Here is an 18,765-nt window from a genome sequence, read left to right as displayed (position 1 = left end):
ACTGCAGCGGTATTTACTTGTCGCAAAGATCGTGACACACAGCTTATTCGAGATCACGAACGAAATGTGGGCCTTTATCAGACAGGCTGTTCTCCATCCACCGTGACGCTCAGCGCAATGTTGTATGCATATACATCGTTTTTCGAGTAAAATGATCGCGAGTAACGAGTCATGGCACTTAGCGGAGCGCGTTGAATTCTTCTGTGTGCAGAAATGAGGTCAGACATGTGCGCACATCGGGAACAGATAGTCAGATTACCGTCGAATCTTGTGGCCTTGTCTCTGTCCGCGTTACGGAAGTATTTCCGGACTCGTTCGCCCTCCCATGCGGGAATCTCCCTGAATTCGACATCCTGCCCGTTCCTGATGATACGCCACCACCGCCACGGCGCGCGGTCGCCTGCGAGGTCGCTGAAATCGCGAGGGAGCCGCGGCCGGCTGGCAAGCGCAACATAGCGAAGTTTCGGTAGAGCAAGGGCGGCGTGTTCAAAGAACCGTGCACGCAGCTCGTCCAAGGGGCGCGGGAACAAAGGGGCTGCGATCGACAGGACTGTCAGGGCCGAAAGCTTTCCCTCTGCCTCCGGACTATATTCTTCAAATACATTCGCCTACAAAACACAGGGGTGAGTATGTCCTACTTCTACGTCAAATGGGCAGAGCTTACGAAGAATTCTAGCGTCGTGGGGAAGTCGGCGTCGAAACTCTCCAGCTCCAACAAGCGCACCGTCTGCGGGATGGAGCTACTGATACGCTCCGTCCAGCTATCCCATGAGAACGCGAGGACTCGGAGAGTGAGCCCGATTAGCCCATCCATCGCGCAGAGCCCGAAGTCCAGGCTGACGTGCTCGACGTTGAAGGCGAAGAGCGCAACGTGGTTCGCCTGCCACGGAACCGCATAGTCGCTGTCTTCGGAGACGAGGAAGGATATCTTGTGAATGACCCGGTCCGCAACATCGGTTTCCGCTTCCTCGTCTTCGGGAAAGTGGGTCTCCTCTAGAACGAGGTCGTTGACGTTCGGGAACGTCTTTGCGAAGAATGCGAGGCGTGGCAAGTCGGATGAGGACGCTTCCAGCGAGGTGACCGTGGCGAGAGTGGGAGTATCGCCGGCGGCCTCATCGTCGGTGTCGTTCTCGTTCTCGTCCATGTCATCGTCATCCAGGTCTGGCTCGTCGAACATGAAGTTGAGCAATGAGAGTTTACTCAGGTTGGTGAGCGCAGACAGAGAAAGAGCTAGCTCTTTCCAGGTGATCCCTCGCCTGAACCCCACCAGGGACAGGGAGGAGAGCGAGGGAGGATATTTCATCGTGGTCAGCGCACTGATGGGCGGTAGGCATAATTTCAGGTGTGCGAGGTGTGACAAGTGCTGTATCGTGTCCCTGACTTTCTCGGACTTGAGCTCTTCAGAGCCGCAGGTCAAATCACGGAGGTTCCGGGCCTCCAGAAGAATGCCGCAGAGTGCCAGCGAGATTTTGGACGTGGGGCCTGGGCATCTGACGTCGAGCGAAACCAGACGAAGGGCGGCACCTGTGGTCCGGGTGAGACGCTCCTGTAACGAGGTCGCTTTTGCGAGAGATCTGCAGGTGACATCCGTAGGACGTGGGGGAAAAGCGGCGTAGAATGCCTTCGATACTGCCGCCAGCTGGACTGCATCTGTGTCTGAGAGATTCTTGAGAATCTCAAGAACAACGTCAGCGGGCAGGTCGCCGCCAGTGAGCGAGAGCGAGGCCGCTGAGGCTGTCCTTGTTTGCGTAGGTACCGGGTCGGGAAGACAGACGATATTGACGGCCATTTTGTTGGGTCGCGCAGACCAAGAATTGTTGGGTAGTCTACTGCGATGGTCACCGGTCAGTTACAGAGTGGTTGAACTGCGGAAGAAGGATCGACTCGTCGCGTACCTCGCACTTATTCCGTGTCGCGCTCTGCAGGAGGCGTATGCGCGTCGATACTGGCGAAGAGTGGACGCACAGGAATCACCCGAGCTGAAGGATTCAGGTGCATACTCAATTTTAAGCTCAAGCTCGCCGTAGCCTGTTGAGCAACGTGGTTGTGTACGGACCGTCGGGGAAGTCCAAAGTACTTCCAAGTTCAAGCTGCGGCGCGTGCTGCGAACGTGGGCGCGGGCGTCTGTTCTCAAGCTACCTCCGCCACACACCACCATACCTCCGCCACACACCACCACCACCGCCTTGGTTCCGTCCTCGACTCGGCCCGTACCGCGTCCAACGATTCAGCTCTGGCAGCACATTCAGCTCATCCACCATGGCGTCAGGCGGCAAGAAGTCGTTCGCGGCAGACGGCTCCGCCCACCGAGAGTACAAGTACTCGCAGGAGATATCCCAGATGATGTTCGTCTTCGGCGAGGTCCAGGAGCCGAACGGAGAGACCGTCAACCTCGTCGAGGACATCGTCCGCAGCCAACTTATTGAACTCGTGAGTCCGCCTGTATTGTGTTCTGTGCGCGGGCTCTGACTGGGCTCGGTAGATTCTCCAAGCTCGCGCGCTTGCTACTCGCCGAGGGGCGCGGTACCTTTCCGCTGAGGACCTCATCTTCCTCATTCGACATGACCGTGCGAAGGTGAACCGTCTCAGAACGTACCTCTCGTGGAAGGACGTGCGGAAACACGCGAAGGACTCCGGTGGCGACGGGGGCGGTGGTGGTGTCGAAGTGGAGAACCTCGAGGACGGCGCAGAGGGTGAGTTGCGTTCCCTTTGTGCTCCATGTCCGACCTGACTCCCGGTGCAGACAAACTCGCGGCGAAGGCGCAAAAGATCACTATCAAGCTGCCCTGGGAGATCACGACTATATTCTCGGATGTGCTCCCGACGGACGACGAAGAGGACGAGGACGACATCGAGGCGCACGAGGCGTCCATTCAGCGACTTAAAGAGGCAGACGACGCTACGCGCGAGATGACACGCGAAGAGTACCAGCACTACTCCGACTGTAGACAAGCCTCGTTCACATACCGCAAAGGTCGGTAATCCTCCCATAATCTCACTCCAGTCCTGACTCTCTGTTCACTTCCCAGCGAAGCGCTTCCGCGAGTTCCTCAACCTCCCTCCCGCGCTCGACCTCAAGCAAGGCGACGACACCGTCGACATCGTCGGCTTCCTCGCCTTCGAGATGGTGCGCGCGCTCACGATCGCGGGGCTCGAAGTCAAGAAGTCGCTCGAGGACGCCTACCTGCGCTCTGGCGGCGCGCACCACCCGGGCGCGTCGCCCGTGCTCGGGAAGCGCAAGGCGGCGGCGGGGCTGCTGGGCGCGGACGCGAAGCGCCTGCGGCGCGAGGAGAGCCCGGAGCACGACGCGGCGGACGTGCCGCTCCCGACGAGCACGCTGTTCCTCCCGCCGCCCGAGGCGCGCACGGCGCTGCGCCCGGAGCATATCCAGGACGCGTTTGCGCGCATGCAGGGCGACTGGGCGCAAAGGCGCTCGGCGGGGATGCGCAATTGGCGGGGCGGGCTCATTCGGACGACGGTTAGTCTCATCTAGGTTGCGGCTTGGGGCCGTGCGGCTTGGTTTGTGGTTTGTTTTCGTGCGCTTTGGATGTGCTGGCTCGGACGTGTGTCTTGTATTATGGGTATATTATAGATGTTTGTATCAGTGAGTACGTTTATACCAATTGCATCCTATCATTGTATATCAGACTCTCTAGAGCTTCGCCCGACGTCTATCGGCTGCTTTTCAGTTGCCGGGCAAGAACTCAGCTGTTTCGATGTTTCGACGGTCGTACGAAGGACACCGCCGATGTGGTGGTTATAAACAGCTGTATGGTATTGATTTTACGACATCCCCATGCTTCCCCACCTCCGCGAGCGGGCCTACCTTGGTCATCCCCGCCCCGCCCGAGGGCACCCATGCGTCAGGACGCTGACGAGCCCGAGCTGTCGATGCCTGTAAGCAAGACTTAGGTTTGTTCCGGAATGCTTGACTGCTGCCGTGCATGGATTATAGTTTTGCCAAGCGCAACTGGTTTTATGAACGTCCATAACGGCACGAGCTGTGCTGTGACTTATCTCCATTCGGTCCGAGGTCCCTGCAAATCTTGTGGTCGTTGGTGACGCTCGAAGGGTTCGTCCTAGAGACCCGGGGCGAGCCGGCGGACTATTGAGCGGGTATGGCACGGCTTGGGCACGGCATGGTATGTTGCGATACGCCCTAAGCGAGAAAGCGAGAGCTCCATACGAGACAGACCGCACACGCCGTCCACGAGGGTGACATACAGTTCCAGTGAGTCAACATGGGCTGGCGGCAGTAGTAGGAGCCTTTGAAGGTTCATTACGGCTTGAGGTGTACCGTGCCTCTCTCTCTTCGGCTGAAGGGCCCTGCAAATCTTGTGGTCATTGGTGCCGCTCGAAGGCGTCGTCCTGGGGATGCGGGGCTAGCCGGAGACTGTCGAGTGGGCATGGGCAGAGTGCTGCGCCCCTGGCGAAAGAGAGAGCTCCGAGAAAAGTGGGAAACGCCAGACCAGTGACACGCCGTCGACACAGATGGACCTAGCGAGTTGACGTTGGGGCCGGCGGCAGCAGGAGGAGATGCCGAGGAGCGGCTCCGGCCGACAGACAGCAGACAGCAGGCCGTCCGTAGTGCTTCGTACGAGAGGCTGAGGTAACGGATTAGCATGGGGGCGGCAGGGAGAAGCACGCGGGCGTTTGAGGTTATGCAGCAGCTCTTCGGGCGTGTTTCGCCTCGCGCCACGGACGACTAGCTCGCCCGCTCGGACGCGCTAGCCGTCATGTACAGCTGTATTGAATGGGTGAGTGTATATCGACGTCTTCGCGAAAAAATAAAAGGGCCCAGCCCCACGGCACACCCCCGCACTGCGTGCGGGCACCTGACGCGAAATTTGCGGGCTCGCGGCGTGATCGGGAGGGTGCGCCCCCGCACGGCAGGCAACGTACATGTTCATTCGGGGCTCGGGAGGGACTTTGTAAGATGGGTGCGCGGTCAGGCAATGGTCAATGTCATGTCTGGCGCAAGTTAATGAACACTGTACGCACTGTGCCTGCGCCGCGAGGGATCCACAGCAGATCCGCAGCGCGCGAGCGCAAATCTGCGGGCCCCCACACAGATGACAGGGGTGGGTGCCGAACGCGTTCCCACTCCAATGTAGGGCGGCGAGCCACGTAGTGGACTTCGGGATGCCCCGCTGGGGGTAAGCGCAGTTAAGGCGCGTCGTCGTTACGCGACATCCAGTCGGTGAAGGGTCGAGGCTCAGGCTGGCGGCGGGGAAAGGCGACGGTGTGCGCCAGGAAGCTGGCGCGTGCCGAGCCGTGCGTGCATGCGCCTTACTCACCTGCGTGCCCTCCGGGATCAATGCATGCGCACTTCGAAGTGTGAACGCTGCGCTGAGCGCCGAGTTGTCTAGGCGGCGCTGCGATAGCGGGCGTGATGCTTACGCGTGCGTGAGTGGGCGCAGATGTCCGCAGGCGCGGTTCGCGCGAGGGCGCGGTCGCGGAGGCTTCTTGCGGGAGAGGCAGCAGGGCGTCCGGGAACGGCCTGGGGATCGCGACATACCGAGGACGGGGCCGGCAGATGGCGGGCACGGCGTGAGAGGCGGGTCAGGCAGCTTACGCTGGTGGGAGGGCGCGCCGCAGGTTTTGTATAAGACCGCACGGCGGAGGGAGATCTACGCCGTGCGCGGCATGGACCCGGGCGCGATGGAGGCGCGTCGGGAGGGCGCTCGCGGGCGCGGGCGCGAAGGGAAGCGATTTGCTGGGGCCGGCGAGTGCCGAGCATGGCGTGGCCGAGGAAATCGGGAGGGGCGGATATGGACTGGGACGAACGTGCTGCGGGTCGGTTACGGTATGGGCAGCGAGAGCTTGGACGGCAGGGACCCGGGAGGGGGGAGCACAGCAGCGGGAGAGGGGGGTGGTTGCGGCCTTACGAGAGTTACGAGGAGGCGGGCACAGGCGATTGGGCGAGGGCCGTGGATTGGCGTGCCTGGGGGAGTCGCCGAGGGGAGAGAGGACGAATGGGGAGGGGGAGGGGGGGCGCATGACCTGGGAGGAGGGCCGCGGAAGAGCCACGGAGGTGTGTGCGGGAATAGAAATAAGGGGAGGGTGACGTGCTGGGGTTCTCGGAGATGGCCTAGTGGAGAAGGCGGTCACGTTGGGAGAGTGTGTCGTAGCACGAGGCAACACGAGGAGGCCCACGGTGTCCGTTGGGACCCAGCGAGCGTCCGTCTCAGCTGCGGGGCCGGTCGGAGGACCGAGGAGGGGCTCGGTGCGAGAGGCAAGAGGCGTTTGAGTGGACGCCAGGGTCCGAGGGGATAGAGACCGACTTCATTATGCGCGGCGGAGGTCGATCGGGCGAGGATGGCGAGGACGAGCAGGCGAGCGAAGACGCGAAGGCCCATCACTGCTCGAAACGTGGAGACGGCAGACTCTCTCGGGTCCTGTATCGTCGTCGTCGATTGCCGAAGATTGCTCAGAAGCCTGCCTGCCCCCCACCCATCCCCCGGGCACCCCCTCAGCGGCTGCCCCAGTGTGCGGGCGAGGGGGCCACGTATTCGCGCGCGGAGGCGAGTACGGACGGGCGCGCAGAGGACGCGAACTGGGGACGAGGTCGCCGGAGGAGGGGGCGGAAGGGGAAGGACAGGGAACCGGCGGGCTGTGGGCGCCTAGATTGAGTCGGCCGCTGCTCTGATCTACCCCGCCCGATTTGGGATAGGCTTACCCAAGGGGCGGTTAGCGCTGGGGGGACGAGGAGAAGGCCTGGGAGGGCTCTCCTTCCTCCTCTCTCTTCTCGTGCACGGGCGGAAACATACTATAATCCCCACCCTGCACATCCCTTCTCGCTCCGTCCGCCCATACATGTCCCGTCCCTGTTCCCTCTAGCCGCCATTTCCCCCCACCGACCGAGCCCCGCCAATCCTCGCCAACACCCTCCCTTCGCGATCACGCTAGCTTTACGTCCTAGCCGACCCGCCAACCATGCCCCACTCTCTCTCGTCCCCTTCCGGCCCTGACCACTCGTCAAACGACCACCTCCATCCTTCCCACCCCGCCTACGACGCCGACAACCCTTCCCCCGATCTCAATGCCCCCCAGCCCGCCCTCCCCAAGAAGAAACACGTCTGCCAGATATGCACGCGCGCCTTCACCACCTCTGGCCATCTCTCCAGACACACCCGCATCCACACCGGCGAACGCAACCACAAGTGCCCTTTTCCAGGCTGCGAGACACGGTGTTCCCGCCAGGACAACCTCCAGCAGCAGTCAGTCCAATTCTCCACTCCCGCCCTATCATCCGTCCCCGGGATTTCCCCGTTGCCCTGTCATTTTGCCTTAGCGCGTCTGTCCGTGTCGCGACCCTGCACATTGACAGACTCGCTCCGGCCATCCTCTCCCGCGTCCATTTACCGATTTCCATCATGCTCACAACTTTCTGCAGTTACCGCATCCACCTCTCGCCGGGCTCTCGCAGGAACTCCGGCACTGCTACACGCGCTGCCATGAACCGTGCAAGTGCCTCTGACCGCCCGCGCTCGTCTCGCAGGCGCTCGAGGAACGAGTCCGCGGACCCTGGCTCGCCCGCCCCACCCACTCCCGTCCCCTCCCCACCGTTAGAGCCGCCTGCTCTCGCTCCGGCATACCAATCCTTGGCCGCGGCAACCGCTCCTCCGCAGTCGTCGCCCTCGGATGCCCTAGAGCCGCCCGACACTCCCCCGCCGCTCGCACAGGCCTATCCCACACTACCCCCGCCAACAGCGCCCGTCTATTCACAACTCCCAATCCATGGGCGCGACGTCACTCGATCAACAAGGTCCACGCCAGAAGCCTCCTATCACTCCCCCGTATCCTACACCCAGTCGTCCCTCGCGACTGCGTCCTATCCCCAATACGACGACCACTCGTACTCGTCTTCCCAGGAGAGTCGCACCTCATCTTCCTTTGGCCGCGCCACCGGTGATGATCCGCGCTGGGCCTACACGCAGCACCAGCAACAGTCATATCCTACCAGCGAATCTGACCGTTATTCGCCGGCCTCCCCGGTCGCGAATGCGCAGTACACCGAGCCCGCGTCACCGGTCGATGCTTACAGCGTAAGCTCGCATCGCGCGCCCGCGCCCGGGAGTTACCAAATGTCCCAGGAGTCAGCATCCTACTACAGCCACTATCAGCCGCGCCAAGCTAGCAACACCGCCCTCTCTGGGAACGCTACTAACTCCAGTCCGCTCGCACAACCGCACTCTCAGCAGCAGAGCACCAACCGCCACTCGATTGCGCATATCTCCAACCCGGTCAATCGGCAGCACTCGCCTACGTCGACTTCGACGACATCAGCGCACTCGGCATCGCCCGTCGTAAGCCACCCGTCGACGCCCGCTGGATACGGCTATGTGCCGAGCTCAATGGGGAGTTACGCGGACTCCCCGCCAGGGTCGGTCAGCCCTGTCGCTCCCACCACGTCACAATTGCCTTCGGGGATGGTATCGGCGACATCAGGCCCGGGGACATATGGATCGTACGAGTACGAGTCGAACTCGCTCACCTCGGCTGGGTATGCGCTCCCGCCGCCCCAGCAGCAAACGCAGCAACAGACTCAGGCATATGACCGGACGCTGCCGGCGCTGTCGCCCGTGCACGCGCGCGAGTCTCAGTCTCAGTCGTCGCTGCCCACGCACTTCAACTACGGGCAACAGGGCTCTTACCACAGCGGTCCAGCATCCTCAGGCGCTCGCCGGACATCCCCGCCCCCCGTCCTTGCGCCGATCCACGTCCGCCGCGATGCCGGCGCAGTTGCTACGCAGACGATGGCAGGGAGCATGCGCTATGCCTCTCCGTCGCAGCCGCCCATGCAGTCGCTGGCGAGCGTCAGCCGGATCTCCGCGGGCCAACACGCGTTCTCCTACCCCCCGCCGGCGCCCACGCACTCTCCCACATATGCGCACACGTCTTCTTCGTACGGATCGGCGGCGAGCGCGAGCGGGGTGCACGGCTCGGGGTATTACTACCACCAGCAGCCCACGCATGCGCACGGGCAGCGCGCCCCGTCGCCGGAGCCTGTCGACGCCGCTGCGGAGCAGTATCTGGAGCTGCACCAGCCGCAGCCGCAGCGCGTCGTGGCGGCCGCGCACGCTGGCGGCGGCCAGAACGGCCACCTGCATCACCACCAGTACATGCAGACGGGCGCGATGCCGGGCCACGCGGGCTGGCGCACGGACGGCTACCACCGCGGGCGTGGCGGGCTCGTGCAGTGAGCGGTGTGCGCCCTCGGGAGCTGCCGCCTCGAGCGCAGGCCCTTGTATACCGGGCGGTGGGTGGGCGGGCGGGCCTTCGTCTGGATCAGGACTTGTGGGCGCCGCGCGGTGCGCTTCTGGCGTCCATGCGTCCGCCGGGAAAGGGCCCCAGATTCCCACTGGAGGAGCCGGCTGCTTTCATACACCGTTCATACAACATGCTCTTTCCCGCGCCCCGTTCCTTTCTTCTTTTCCCTCCCCTTCCCCTTCCCCTTCCGCCCGCTTCTGTTTGCTCCTGTCTCTCTCCCGCCGGCCGCCTGCGGTCGGCTCGGCTCGTGTCTGGTCTCTGGTCTGGTCTGGTCTGGTCTACTATGCACATGCTCATCATCATCGCTGTCCGTCGCGCATCGCACACATCTCTCTGTCTCCGCTTACACTACTACTGCTGCTGCTACAAAACGCACCCTCTGTCTCCGTCCATCTTGCTGTTCGCTCCGTATCATAGCCGCTGGATATTTATCGCCCCCCATTCGCTGTACCATATAGTCCGCCCCGCACATAGCCCACACCGCGCCGCCACCGCTGCCGCCGCACATAGTCTATTCTCCCCGTACTCCCCTTTACGAATACTGTATGAGCCCCCTAGTAGTGTCGTCCACGGATCTAGCCGCCCGGAGCCTCTCTTGCGTACATACCACTGTTACTTAGTCCCATTCCGTCCCGCGTCCCGTGTTTCATACCGTCCCGTGTCTCTGTGCTGCCAGGATCGCCCGGTTGGTTGTATATATCCCCGCATGTGTCTGTTGTGTATTGTGTACTTCTTGGAAGCGCTATCGTAGTATCTAGAGTGGCCCGTAGCCGAGTAATAGAGCCGTGCGCGCGTGCCTGGGCCTGCTATCACGCGACGGACTCGGATGGGACGTCTGCGCGCGTCCGCGTCCGATGGGGGTGATCAAATTCGAATCGAAGGAAAAGTGTGATTGGTCGTTTGTGGGCGTAGGTGCAATTGGCTATGTTCCGCGTTCCGAAATGTTGAAGCCGAGGGACTCGGGAGAGGACAGAGGAGGGCGGGGTCCTCTAACTTCTCGTCGACATCGCCGCCGCGGCGTACGGGGGAAGGAAGATGCGCGATTGGCTAGAAGCAATGCAGATCTGCCCGTTCCGCCTCCTCTACCTCTCCGTCCGGCTTCCAACTTCCGGGGATACTCCAGCACACCTCTGAGAGCTTGCAGCTGCATCACCATGAAATTTCGCCGCCTGTCTCGCGATATCTAACGCTGCATCTCCTGCTGTGACGGCACCCTGACCCATGGACCCCGCGCTCCGGGCGCGCGGGCTCGCATTGTGTGCGCACACGTCTCGCTTGTTACCCTAGATCTCATGCACGATCCCGTAGCGTGCGAGCACACGGCGACCAACATACGCGTGTTCGCGTGGGAGGCGTGCGGGGGCAATAGCAGGGCTCGCAGTGGCCATGATGTAACTTGGAGGGTTGCCTTTTTGGGGCAGTGATCGCTCATCTAAGCGGAAATTTGAGGTGCGCGCCACACTTTGCAGTGCATCGATTCGACCGCTGCACGCGGTCCTCTCTCTCCTCCCTCTCCCTCCTCGTCCTCTCCCATCCGCCACAATCCCGCTCTTTTTCTAGACAATCGGACCGACGAACAACTGCAAATATGGCACCATCAGCGTCGAAACAAAAGCGCCTCGCCGAGAAGGCGGCGAAGCAGTCCGCGAAGGGCAAGGGCGCGACGGATGCGTCCACCACGACTGGCACCTCGACCCCGTCTGGCTCTGTGAACGGCTCGTCGGTGAACACCCCGCTTACGAACACCTCGGCGGCGACGAGCCATGAGGACCTCAACTCGATGGCGAAGCTCCAAATTGCGACTGATCGGTGAGTTCTTCGCGTTCTCCCTCCCTCACATGCTTGTTGCGCGATCTACGCGCTCGTCCGCCCACATCTCGCGCAAGAACATGTTGAGGTGAATATGCGCATGGCCAGGGGACTGATCCAGTGGTATATGTTCGTAGGAGTGCGGCCGGTGTGCTCGTATCTGACACCAAGGGCCGCGACATCAAGATCGACTCGTACACCCTCTCTTTCCACGGCCGGCTCCTCATCGAGGGCGCCGAGATCTCCCTGAACTACGGCCAGCGATATGGTCTCCTTGGCGAGAACGGTTCCGGAAAGGTACGCCCTCTTCTTGTTGCACGCCGGGCATCGGGATACTCGCGACTCTGGGGAGGTCTCTGAAAATATTGGCGGAATGGGCACCTTCCGTCTGGGGCTGAGTACGTTTTCGACGAACTTTCTCCGAGGCGGCAAATGGCCCATCCACGATCTGGACTTTTTCAGGAGATCTTCGGGGGTGCCAGATTTCGCGATACCCGTCGTGCTTCCCCTTCGCGCGCCGCACCGCATGCTGACGCACATGTCCCCGCGCCGCAGTCAACATTATTGCAATCCATCGCCGAGCGCGACATTGCCATCCCGGACCACATCGATATCTACCTTGTCAGCGGCGAAGCGGAGCCGTCAGACGTGAATGCGATCGACTACATCGTTGCCTCTGCGAAAGCGAAGGTTGCGAAGCTCGAGGCGCGCATCGAAGAGTTGTCTATCGCAGATGACATCGACGAGGTCGCGCTCGACCACCTGTACGAGGAGCTGGAGGAGATGGACCCGTCCACCTTCGAGGCGAAAGCGGGCTCGATTCTTCACGGTCTGGGCTTCACGCAGGTCATGATGCACAAGCCCACGAAGGACATGTCCGGTGGATGGCGGATGCGTGTCGCGCTTGCGCGCGCACTCTTCGTCAAGCCGCATCTCCTGCTGCTCGATGAGCCCACTAACCATCTCGATCTCGAGGCCGTCGTGTGGCTGGAGGCGTACCTGTCCATGTACAACCACATCCTCGTCATCACGTCGCACTCGCAGGATTTCATGGACACCGTCTGCACGAACATCATGGACCTCACGTCGAAGAAGAAGCTGCAGTACTACGGTGGTAACTACACGACCTACGTGCGCACGAAGTCCGAGAACGAGGTCAACCAGATGAAGGCGTACCAGAAGCAGCAGGATGAAATTCAGCACATCAAGAAGTATGTTTACCGTCACAGGCAATTGCACCCGTTCTGACATCGCTTGTTCCAGGTTCATCGCCTCGGCTGGTACCTACGCGAACTTGGTTAGGCAGGCCAAGTCGAAGCAGAAGATCATCGACAAGATGGAGGCTGCGGGCCTCATCGAGAAGATCGAGATTGGCAAGCCGCTCCGCTTCAACTTCGAGGACGTCACGCGGCTGCCCCCGCCTATCCTCGCATTCGACGACGTTGCGTTCTCCTACTCTGGCAAGAAGGAGGACTACCTTTACCAGAACTTGTCTTTCGGTATTGAGTACGTCTCCGTTGCTTTGGGCGTACATCTCCAGTACTGATGTTCGTGTAGCATGGACTCTCGCATTGCCATTGTCGGACAAAACGGTACCGGAAAGTCAACCCTGCTCAACTTGATCACCGGCGCTCTGCAGCCGTGCGCAGGTACCGTCTCACGGCACGTCGGCCTCAAGCTTGCGAAGTACTCGCAGCACTCGGCGGACCAGCTCCCGTACGACAAGAGCCCGATCGAGCACCTGCAGTCGATGTACCACGAAAAGTTCCCCGAGAAGGACATCCAGGCCTGGCGTGCACAGGTCGGTCGCTTCGGTCTCACTGGTGCGCATCAGACCTCGGCGATCAAGCAGCTCTCGGACGGTCTCCGGAACCGGTGCGTTTTTATTCGTATGGGCTAGTTTACTCGGGCTGACGGAGGTGTAGTGTTGTGTTCGCACAACTCGCGATGGAGCACCCGCACATCCTCCTGCTCGATGAGCCTACGAACCATTTGGACATGGCATCGATCGACGCTCTCGCGACCGCGATCAAGGAGTACGCCGGTGGTGTCGTTATCGTCTCCCACGACTTCCGTAAGTTTCCATGGATTATTTTCTCGATATCACGTCTCACGTTGGCTCGTACAGGTCTCATCTCGCAAGTTGCGGAGGAGCTCTGGGAGGTCAAGAACCGCAAGATCGAGAACTTGACGAAGAAGGACATCACGATCGTCGACTACAAGAACATGCTCGTCAAGAACAGTACGTACCCCACTCTTCTCTACGTACGCCAGTACGGCGTTGACCACCGTCACCGCAGGTCAAGCAGCGCTCGAGAAGGCGAAGCTATTCAGCAAGTCGGCCGGCAAAGGAAAGGCGTAAATGCGCCTGCACCCCGCCCCACCTCCGCCCTGCCCTTTGTCTATACATGCGCTTGTGACGACCGTTGTACGCCCAGCATCCCACCCCCGCACGAACCCTCTGTAGCAGCAGCCCGCATCGTTTGTTTTCGTAGCCGTAGTAGCACTAGTAGCACCGTGTACGCGCGTCGCGAGACGTCTGTAGAAGAATCTCACAACACACCCCGCACATCGTTACGACCTCTGCATGTATTCCGACGCAATCTCATAGAGCGCAGCCTCCCTTTTTTCTTGCTCTCCTTTCTGGGGGTCTGGGTGTTGTGGTGGGGGCAAGAGGAGCGGGTGTGCGATTAAGGCTACAGCCGTAGAATACAGACAGAAGTACAGCATCTGGAGGGAAGAAGTGCGAAGACCGCGGAAGCTCTACAACGCTACAGGAAGTAATCGGCAGGCGGCCGTTTTGCTGGTATTGACCGGACATCCTGGTGATATTTGGGTCAGTCGAACGGTGCCTGTAGGAGACGCACGAAGACGCACCGAAGGCGCGTGCGAGAACACTTTGTACTCCTGCGCAAGGTGCTCGTCGAGCTCCAGAATGGACGCGACGTTCCCACATCTGCACCATACGCATACATCGTCAGTATTCAGTTCCCGAAAGCATTCGCCAAACTGCTGTAGTAGAGTGGGATGCGCACCGGTAACAGTAATTGGGCGCGCTCCAGACGGTGACGATCGCTTTGTCAAACATGAGCTTGTAGCCCTCCATTGCGAGCTGATGTGCGCGCGCTATGAGGTCGATGCCGTTCCGGTGCGCGAATACTTTGGTGATGTCTGCGCCGAAGAGGTAGCCCGCTCCGCGCGGGGAGATACCCCAGCCGTTGATGTCTACGAGGGACAGTGAGCGGGAGGCGCCACAGGAAAGGGTTGGAAGGGAGTGGAAGGCATACCGTCGGGATCGGACCACAGGAGATCGCACATAGCGCCGTCATGCGGGACTTCTTGTTTTCTGTCGATGGTGCGAATCTGGTGTACTAACGCGTTTGCAACGAGCCCGATAGTACCAATTCAGCATGCGTACCTGGTCGATACCCTGCAGACTCGGACTCAAGCCTCCGTGGACACAGAATACGCGTCCATCGACGATTGCGCCGAGGGCGAGGTAGTCGAAGACCTCACAACACCAGCGCCAGACGTTGCTGCTCCCGTATTTCCTTTGGCACTCGTCGTAGAAGCCGTACACTTGGGTGATCTGACGCGACTCGTGGTTGCCGCGGATTAGGGTCATGCGTTCCGGGTAGCGCACTTTAAGGGCGAGTAGGAGAAGGAAGGTCTCGACACTATAGAACCCGCGGTCGACAAAGTCCCCTGCACCGACGGTTTGTGGCAGGTACGGGCTCAGGAAGCTATGTACGCACCCATGAATAGGTAGTTCGTTTCTGGACAAGGCCCTCCAACCTTGAAAAGCTCCATCATGTCCCAGAACTGGCCGTGAATGTCGCCGCATATCTCGCGACCTGTGTCATTCCCCGCGTTCGTCCCCGCGCGCGAGCAAGAAGGGTGCACGTACTGTCACGGGCGAGTCGACCGTCTGCACATTGGCCTCCTCGATGAGGATCTCGCGCGCCTTGATGCAGAGCCGCTTGACCTGCTCTTCGGAGATGGGCTCGCAGCGGAGGAGCTGCTCGATCTGTCTGGCGCGTGCGAGAGCTGAACAGGCGAGCGCGACGGCGAAAGGACGAGCACGAACTTGTCTAGGTCGCTTGGCATTTTCGTATGGTACAGCAGTAGCCGGGGTATCAGCCGAGCACTTCCAGAGATACAAGCACAAAGACGGTGGTAGCGGAGACGGTAGACGCGACGAGCTCGACGGATATACGTAGACGCCCAAATGTCACCTCGACGCGCATGTTCCCGATCTGGCAGGTGAGTATGTTCAGGGCATACGTTGGTCGTAGAACACGCAGGCCGCGAACATGTAGTGACAATAATCGGATCCATTGGAGTGCGCAGATACGGGATTTCAAAGGCACACGGGTGGTAATACAAAAGCATGTGAGGCATAGTAGCTGGGTGTCGTGAATTCCCAGCTATCTGGAGTTCGTCGTCTACACGCATCACTTTACAAACACTGCGAGTAGCTATATGACTTCTGTCAATAACCTGATGAATGCAGCGATAATTTGGCAAAACGCACTAGGGACTGGCCTGTTTGCAAGTAGACCCCGCCTCGCAAACCGTTGGCCCGGTGTACTAGACGGAGAAAACGTTAGCTAATGCCTCGCCTCTATCATTCCGAGACTTACACCTTGCCCGCCGCACTGATCCGGGTAGAGAGGTCGGTAAGCTGTTGCACGACAGCTCGCATAGAATTGCCTACCTGTCCGTACTTGGCGACCGTAGCCCCTCCTGTCGGCTGAGTTCCAGTGGGCGCAGTGGTCGTGGGCTGAGAAGGGGGCACGGTAACGACCGCTCCGCTGTTGTACACAGCAAGGCGGTTAGCTGCCCCGCAAAATTCTGCATCAGGTTCATCAGTAAACGCGCATCTGCCCGAGACAACATGAAATATCAAATACTCACCTCCGCCGTCGCCCTTGCATGCAATGTTGCACGCATAGTTCGTCGACAACTTGCTCGTGTCGAACGAACCACCGCACGAGCACGTGTTGCCGTTCTTCAAGCCGGCGAAGCGCAACCCCTTACTCTTGCACGTACTCAGACACGACTCAATCGTCATGCTGCTGCTCGACGTCGTGCCCCCTGTAAGAAGTGACTGACCCGCGGGCTCTGCAGCGCAACCTACGGCCTCCCAGCCGTCGATGCCGCTCTTGAACCAGCTGACCTGGTTCGCCGGCAGGGTCGTTGTGGGCGCGCCGCAGCCGCTCGACGGCGTTGCACGAGCAGGTCCGGATTGGACGGGGTTGCAACCAGGGAGAGTCTTCGTCCCTGGGAGGCACTGCGTCAGGAGGCACATCGGGGGCGTGTGTGGATGTACTCACAGCCTTCGAACACTTCGTCGACGCGAGGAGGCGCGGCGCAATCATTCATGTCCTGGTCCGCACGAGTGTGGAGAACGGGGCATGACGAGACCTGTCCTCCGTAGTCCGTGCACTGGTCCATCGCCTTCTGGAGGACATCCTCGGGCCAGCCCATCATGTAGTCGGCGTGGTATCCATAGCCGGTACTGTCGAATACCAGGTAAGTATACGCAAAGGAATGATTGCGGCATGAACTTACGGGTCGCCCATGGCCCACACGAAGGGCTGCTTACCGTTCTGCCAGCCGCTGTTGAAAGCGGTGGTGTCCCAGTAGGTCTCGATGTACAGTAACGGGAGTTGGACCGGGTGCGTCGAAGGGCAGCCTTGGCCGAAGTCGCCGAAGCTCGCGTTGATGGCATAGCGGACGTGGTCCTACGTCTTGTGGTCAGTTGCGTATGTCGTACTCGTACAACGGGCTGCACACCTTATGGTTGGGCGTGTCGAGGTTCTTACCATCCCAGCAACTACGGAAACGAAATAAGCAGCCAGTGAAGACGTCACGAAGAATAACGCACGTCGGGAAGTTGATCTGACTACGGATACCACCCGGGCAAGGCGTAGTCGGAAGCCCGTGAGTGTCGGTGCCGGTTCCAGATGCGTCATTGGACTGTAGGCAACGGAACAGGATCGAGCGCGAGTCGTCGATAGTCGGATCGTAGGCGCGGAGCCACGGGTCGCCAGATATCATGCGGAAGCCCTGCATGCCCGTAATGCGTGAGGCTATTTCCTCGCGAGCAACGGGAAATCTCACCTTCGGGAACGCCTTGATGTTGCTACCGACCTGGATGTAGTAGACCACCATGCCGGCGTTGGGACTACCGGTGAGCGGACCGGCAGCCTGCGGCACCTGGAAATCAAAGCGATCAGGCGAGGGCCGTTGGATGCTCAACGCGAACATACGCGGATGAAGCTCCCGTTGGCCGCTTGATAATGCAGGGTCGGGGTCCAGTAGTTGGACTTATTCTCCACGATCGAGCACGAGCTGCATGTCGACGCTTGCTCTAGGTCGAGCCCGCTCGACATGTTAAAGTCGAAGCTGCCGTCGACGTTAGACGGATATACTTCCTCGACACTACCGGACATACCTGTTCTGTATGGCGAGGATGCTCGACGTGAGTCAAACGCGATGGTGTGCCCAGGATTGGTGTACGCACTCCGCCAATGACCTGGATCGCACGGTCAGAAGACGGGTGCAATATACGAAAGAGACGGCATACCTGATGTAGATGCTGCCCTACGGCGTCCGGGTTGATGAGCCTAGTCGCAAGTGCATTGGTCAGTCAGAGTTGTAGCAGAGCAGAAGGAACACGTACGGGTCTGCGCGCATCACCGTGTACTGCGAGCATGGAAAGCGGAGAAGGGCATTGGAGATCTGGGCATAAGCGAGAACAAACGCGAGGAGTGTCGACCACATCGTGCTGAGCTTGACTTGGATAGAGCGCGACGCTGAGGACTCCAGTGGTGATCTCGCAGTCTTTTATACTACCCCGACAGCGCGCTCTCAGATAATATGTATCCTGAGAAGTGCTCGAAGCTCAAAACAAGCAAAGAGACTCGTGAAGAACCTCGGGCTGCGACGCTCGGCTTCGTGCGACATATGACTGCTAAATCTCCGTGAGTTCGTATTCAATACTCGAGGTAGACGCGATCAGCTCCAACGTACGCCGTGGACCCATAAGCTCGAGCCTACCTGTGAACCAATACCCTCGGGTGCGGTGGGAGACGGCCCGCACCGTCGAGCCTTCAGAAACATATCGAAAGGAGTCGGATAATCTCTCAAGGCGCACCTTCCGCGAATATGCCCGATTGAATGGACGAGGACTTCGCCAAGGAGAAGCTAGAAGCGCGTGTACAGGCCGACAAAACTATGCACGTACCTGGTGACTTACCCACTGACATCAAGGTGATGATCCGCTTCGAGCTTTCAATAGAATCTGCGTGCGGCGTGTGCGGCGGTGCATGCTGAGATATTTCCGCGTAGGCGTTGTTCTGCAGACTCTCGGCCGCGTGGCAGATAGACGTCGGGAAAGCTAGGAGACTCGGGCCTTCCTGGGAGATGTTAATGAGCGCCTGGCTCGCGTGCGCCGCTCATCGGTGGTTTAGCCGTGCCGAAGGGACCGGCTGGTGCGTACAACCTGTTCACTTACGACCGTGACGGGTCGCTAGTTTGCAAACCCTGCAAGTCAGATTCGAACTGACAGGGCACAAATGATCCGAGCAGCCCTTTCTGAGTATGCATTCCAACGTGAGCGATGATACATTAACAGCATGTACAACCGATGGTTGATATCGCACCTTATCAAAGCTG

The 18,765-nt window shown here is 60.0% G+C and overlaps 6 protein-coding genes across 6 annotated transcripts; 3 read left to right on the top strand and 3 right to left on the bottom strand.

The window, feature by feature from the left end:
• Nucleotides 1–178: 178 nt before the first annotated feature.
• Nucleotides 179–1,789, bottom strand: TRAVEDRAFT_43996 (uncharacterized protein; the record flags this gene model as incomplete). The annotated part of the gene is made up of 3 exons (XM_008036779.1): nucleotides 179–201; nucleotides 260–608; nucleotides 665–1,789. The coding sequence occupies 3 exons, from the start codon at nucleotides 1,787–1,789 to the stop codon at nucleotides 179–181; spliced, it is 1,497 nt and encodes a 498-aa protein (XP_008034970.1).
• A 393-nt stretch (nucleotides 1,790–2,182) lies between these two features.
• On the top strand, nucleotides 2,183–3,638 carry TRAVEDRAFT_69599 (TFIID-domain-containing protein). Its single transcript, XM_008037049.1, has 4 exons — nucleotides 2,183–2,430; nucleotides 2,483–2,693; nucleotides 2,744–2,974; nucleotides 3,030–3,638. The coding sequence occupies exons 1-4, from the start codon at nucleotides 2,260–2,262 to the stop codon at nucleotides 3,491–3,493; spliced, it is 1,077 nt and encodes a 358-aa protein (XP_008035240.1). The 5' UTR covers nucleotides 2,183–2,259; the 3' UTR covers nucleotides 3,494–3,638.
• A 3,298-nt stretch (nucleotides 3,639–6,936) lies between these two features.
• On the top strand, nucleotides 6,937–7,793 carry TRAVEDRAFT_162102 (uncharacterized protein; the record flags this gene model as incomplete). The annotated part of the gene is made up of 2 exons (XM_008037048.1): nucleotides 6,937–7,220; nucleotides 7,397–7,793. Coding segments are annotated over 2 exons (681 nt in total), but the record flags the coding sequence as incomplete, so codon positions are not given.
• Nucleotides 7,794–10,791: 2,998 nt separating this feature from the next.
• Nucleotides 10,792–13,717, top strand: TRAVEDRAFT_162097 (P-loop containing nucleoside triphosphate hydrolase protein). Its single transcript, XM_008037047.1, has 8 exons — nucleotides 10,792–11,082; nucleotides 11,220–11,379; nucleotides 11,638–12,293; nucleotides 12,346–12,588; nucleotides 12,640–12,957; nucleotides 13,008–13,156; nucleotides 13,211–13,324; nucleotides 13,383–13,717. Exons 1-8 carry the CDS (start codon nucleotides 10,862–10,864, stop codon nucleotides 13,442–13,444), a joined length of 1,923 nt encoding a protein of 640 aa, XP_008035238.1. The 5' UTR covers nucleotides 10,792–10,861; the 3' UTR covers nucleotides 13,445–13,717.
• Nucleotides 13,718–13,750: 33 nt separating this feature from the next.
• Nucleotides 13,751–15,235, bottom strand: TRAVEDRAFT_142675 (serine/threonine protein phosphatase). The gene is made up of 8 exons (XM_008037046.1): nucleotides 15,170–15,235; nucleotides 14,990–15,113; nucleotides 14,838–14,928; nucleotides 14,501–14,787; nucleotides 14,370–14,445; nucleotides 14,118–14,307; nucleotides 13,960–14,038; nucleotides 13,751–13,904 (listed from the first exon to the last, which is right to left on the bottom strand). The coding sequence occupies exons 1-8, from the start codon at nucleotides 15,187–15,189 to the stop codon at nucleotides 13,854–13,856; spliced, it is 918 nt and encodes a 305-aa protein (XP_008035237.1). The 5' UTR covers nucleotides 15,190–15,235; the 3' UTR covers nucleotides 13,751–13,853.
• Nucleotides 15,236–15,459: 224 nt separating this feature from the next.
• Nucleotides 15,460–17,871, bottom strand: TRAVEDRAFT_63062 (uncharacterized protein; the record flags this gene model as incomplete). Its single annotated transcript, XM_008037045.1, has 14 exons — nucleotides 15,460–15,560; nucleotides 15,617–15,672; nucleotides 15,726–15,740; nucleotides 15,800–15,936; nucleotides 16,000–16,365; nucleotides 16,419–16,603; nucleotides 16,657–16,829; nucleotides 16,882–16,921; nucleotides 16,973–17,154; nucleotides 17,209–17,304; nucleotides 17,358–17,522; nucleotides 17,543–17,623; nucleotides 17,675–17,714; nucleotides 17,771–17,871. 14 exons carry the CDS (start codon nucleotides 17,869–17,871, stop codon nucleotides 15,542–15,544), a joined length of 1,656 nt encoding a protein of 551 aa, XP_008035236.1. The 3' UTR covers nucleotides 15,460–15,541.
• Between the last annotated feature and the right edge of the window lie 894 nt (nucleotides 17,872–18,765).

The sequence above is a fragment of the Trametes versicolor genome (assembly GCF_000271585.1).
Source record: "Trametes versicolor FP-101664 SS1 unplaced genomic scaffold TRAVEscaffold_3, whole genome shotgun sequence".
Lineage (NCBI taxonomy): Eukaryota > Fungi > Basidiomycota > Agaricomycetes > Polyporales > Polyporaceae > Trametes > Trametes versicolor.
This window is presented reverse-complemented; position numbering and strand designations above follow the sequence as displayed.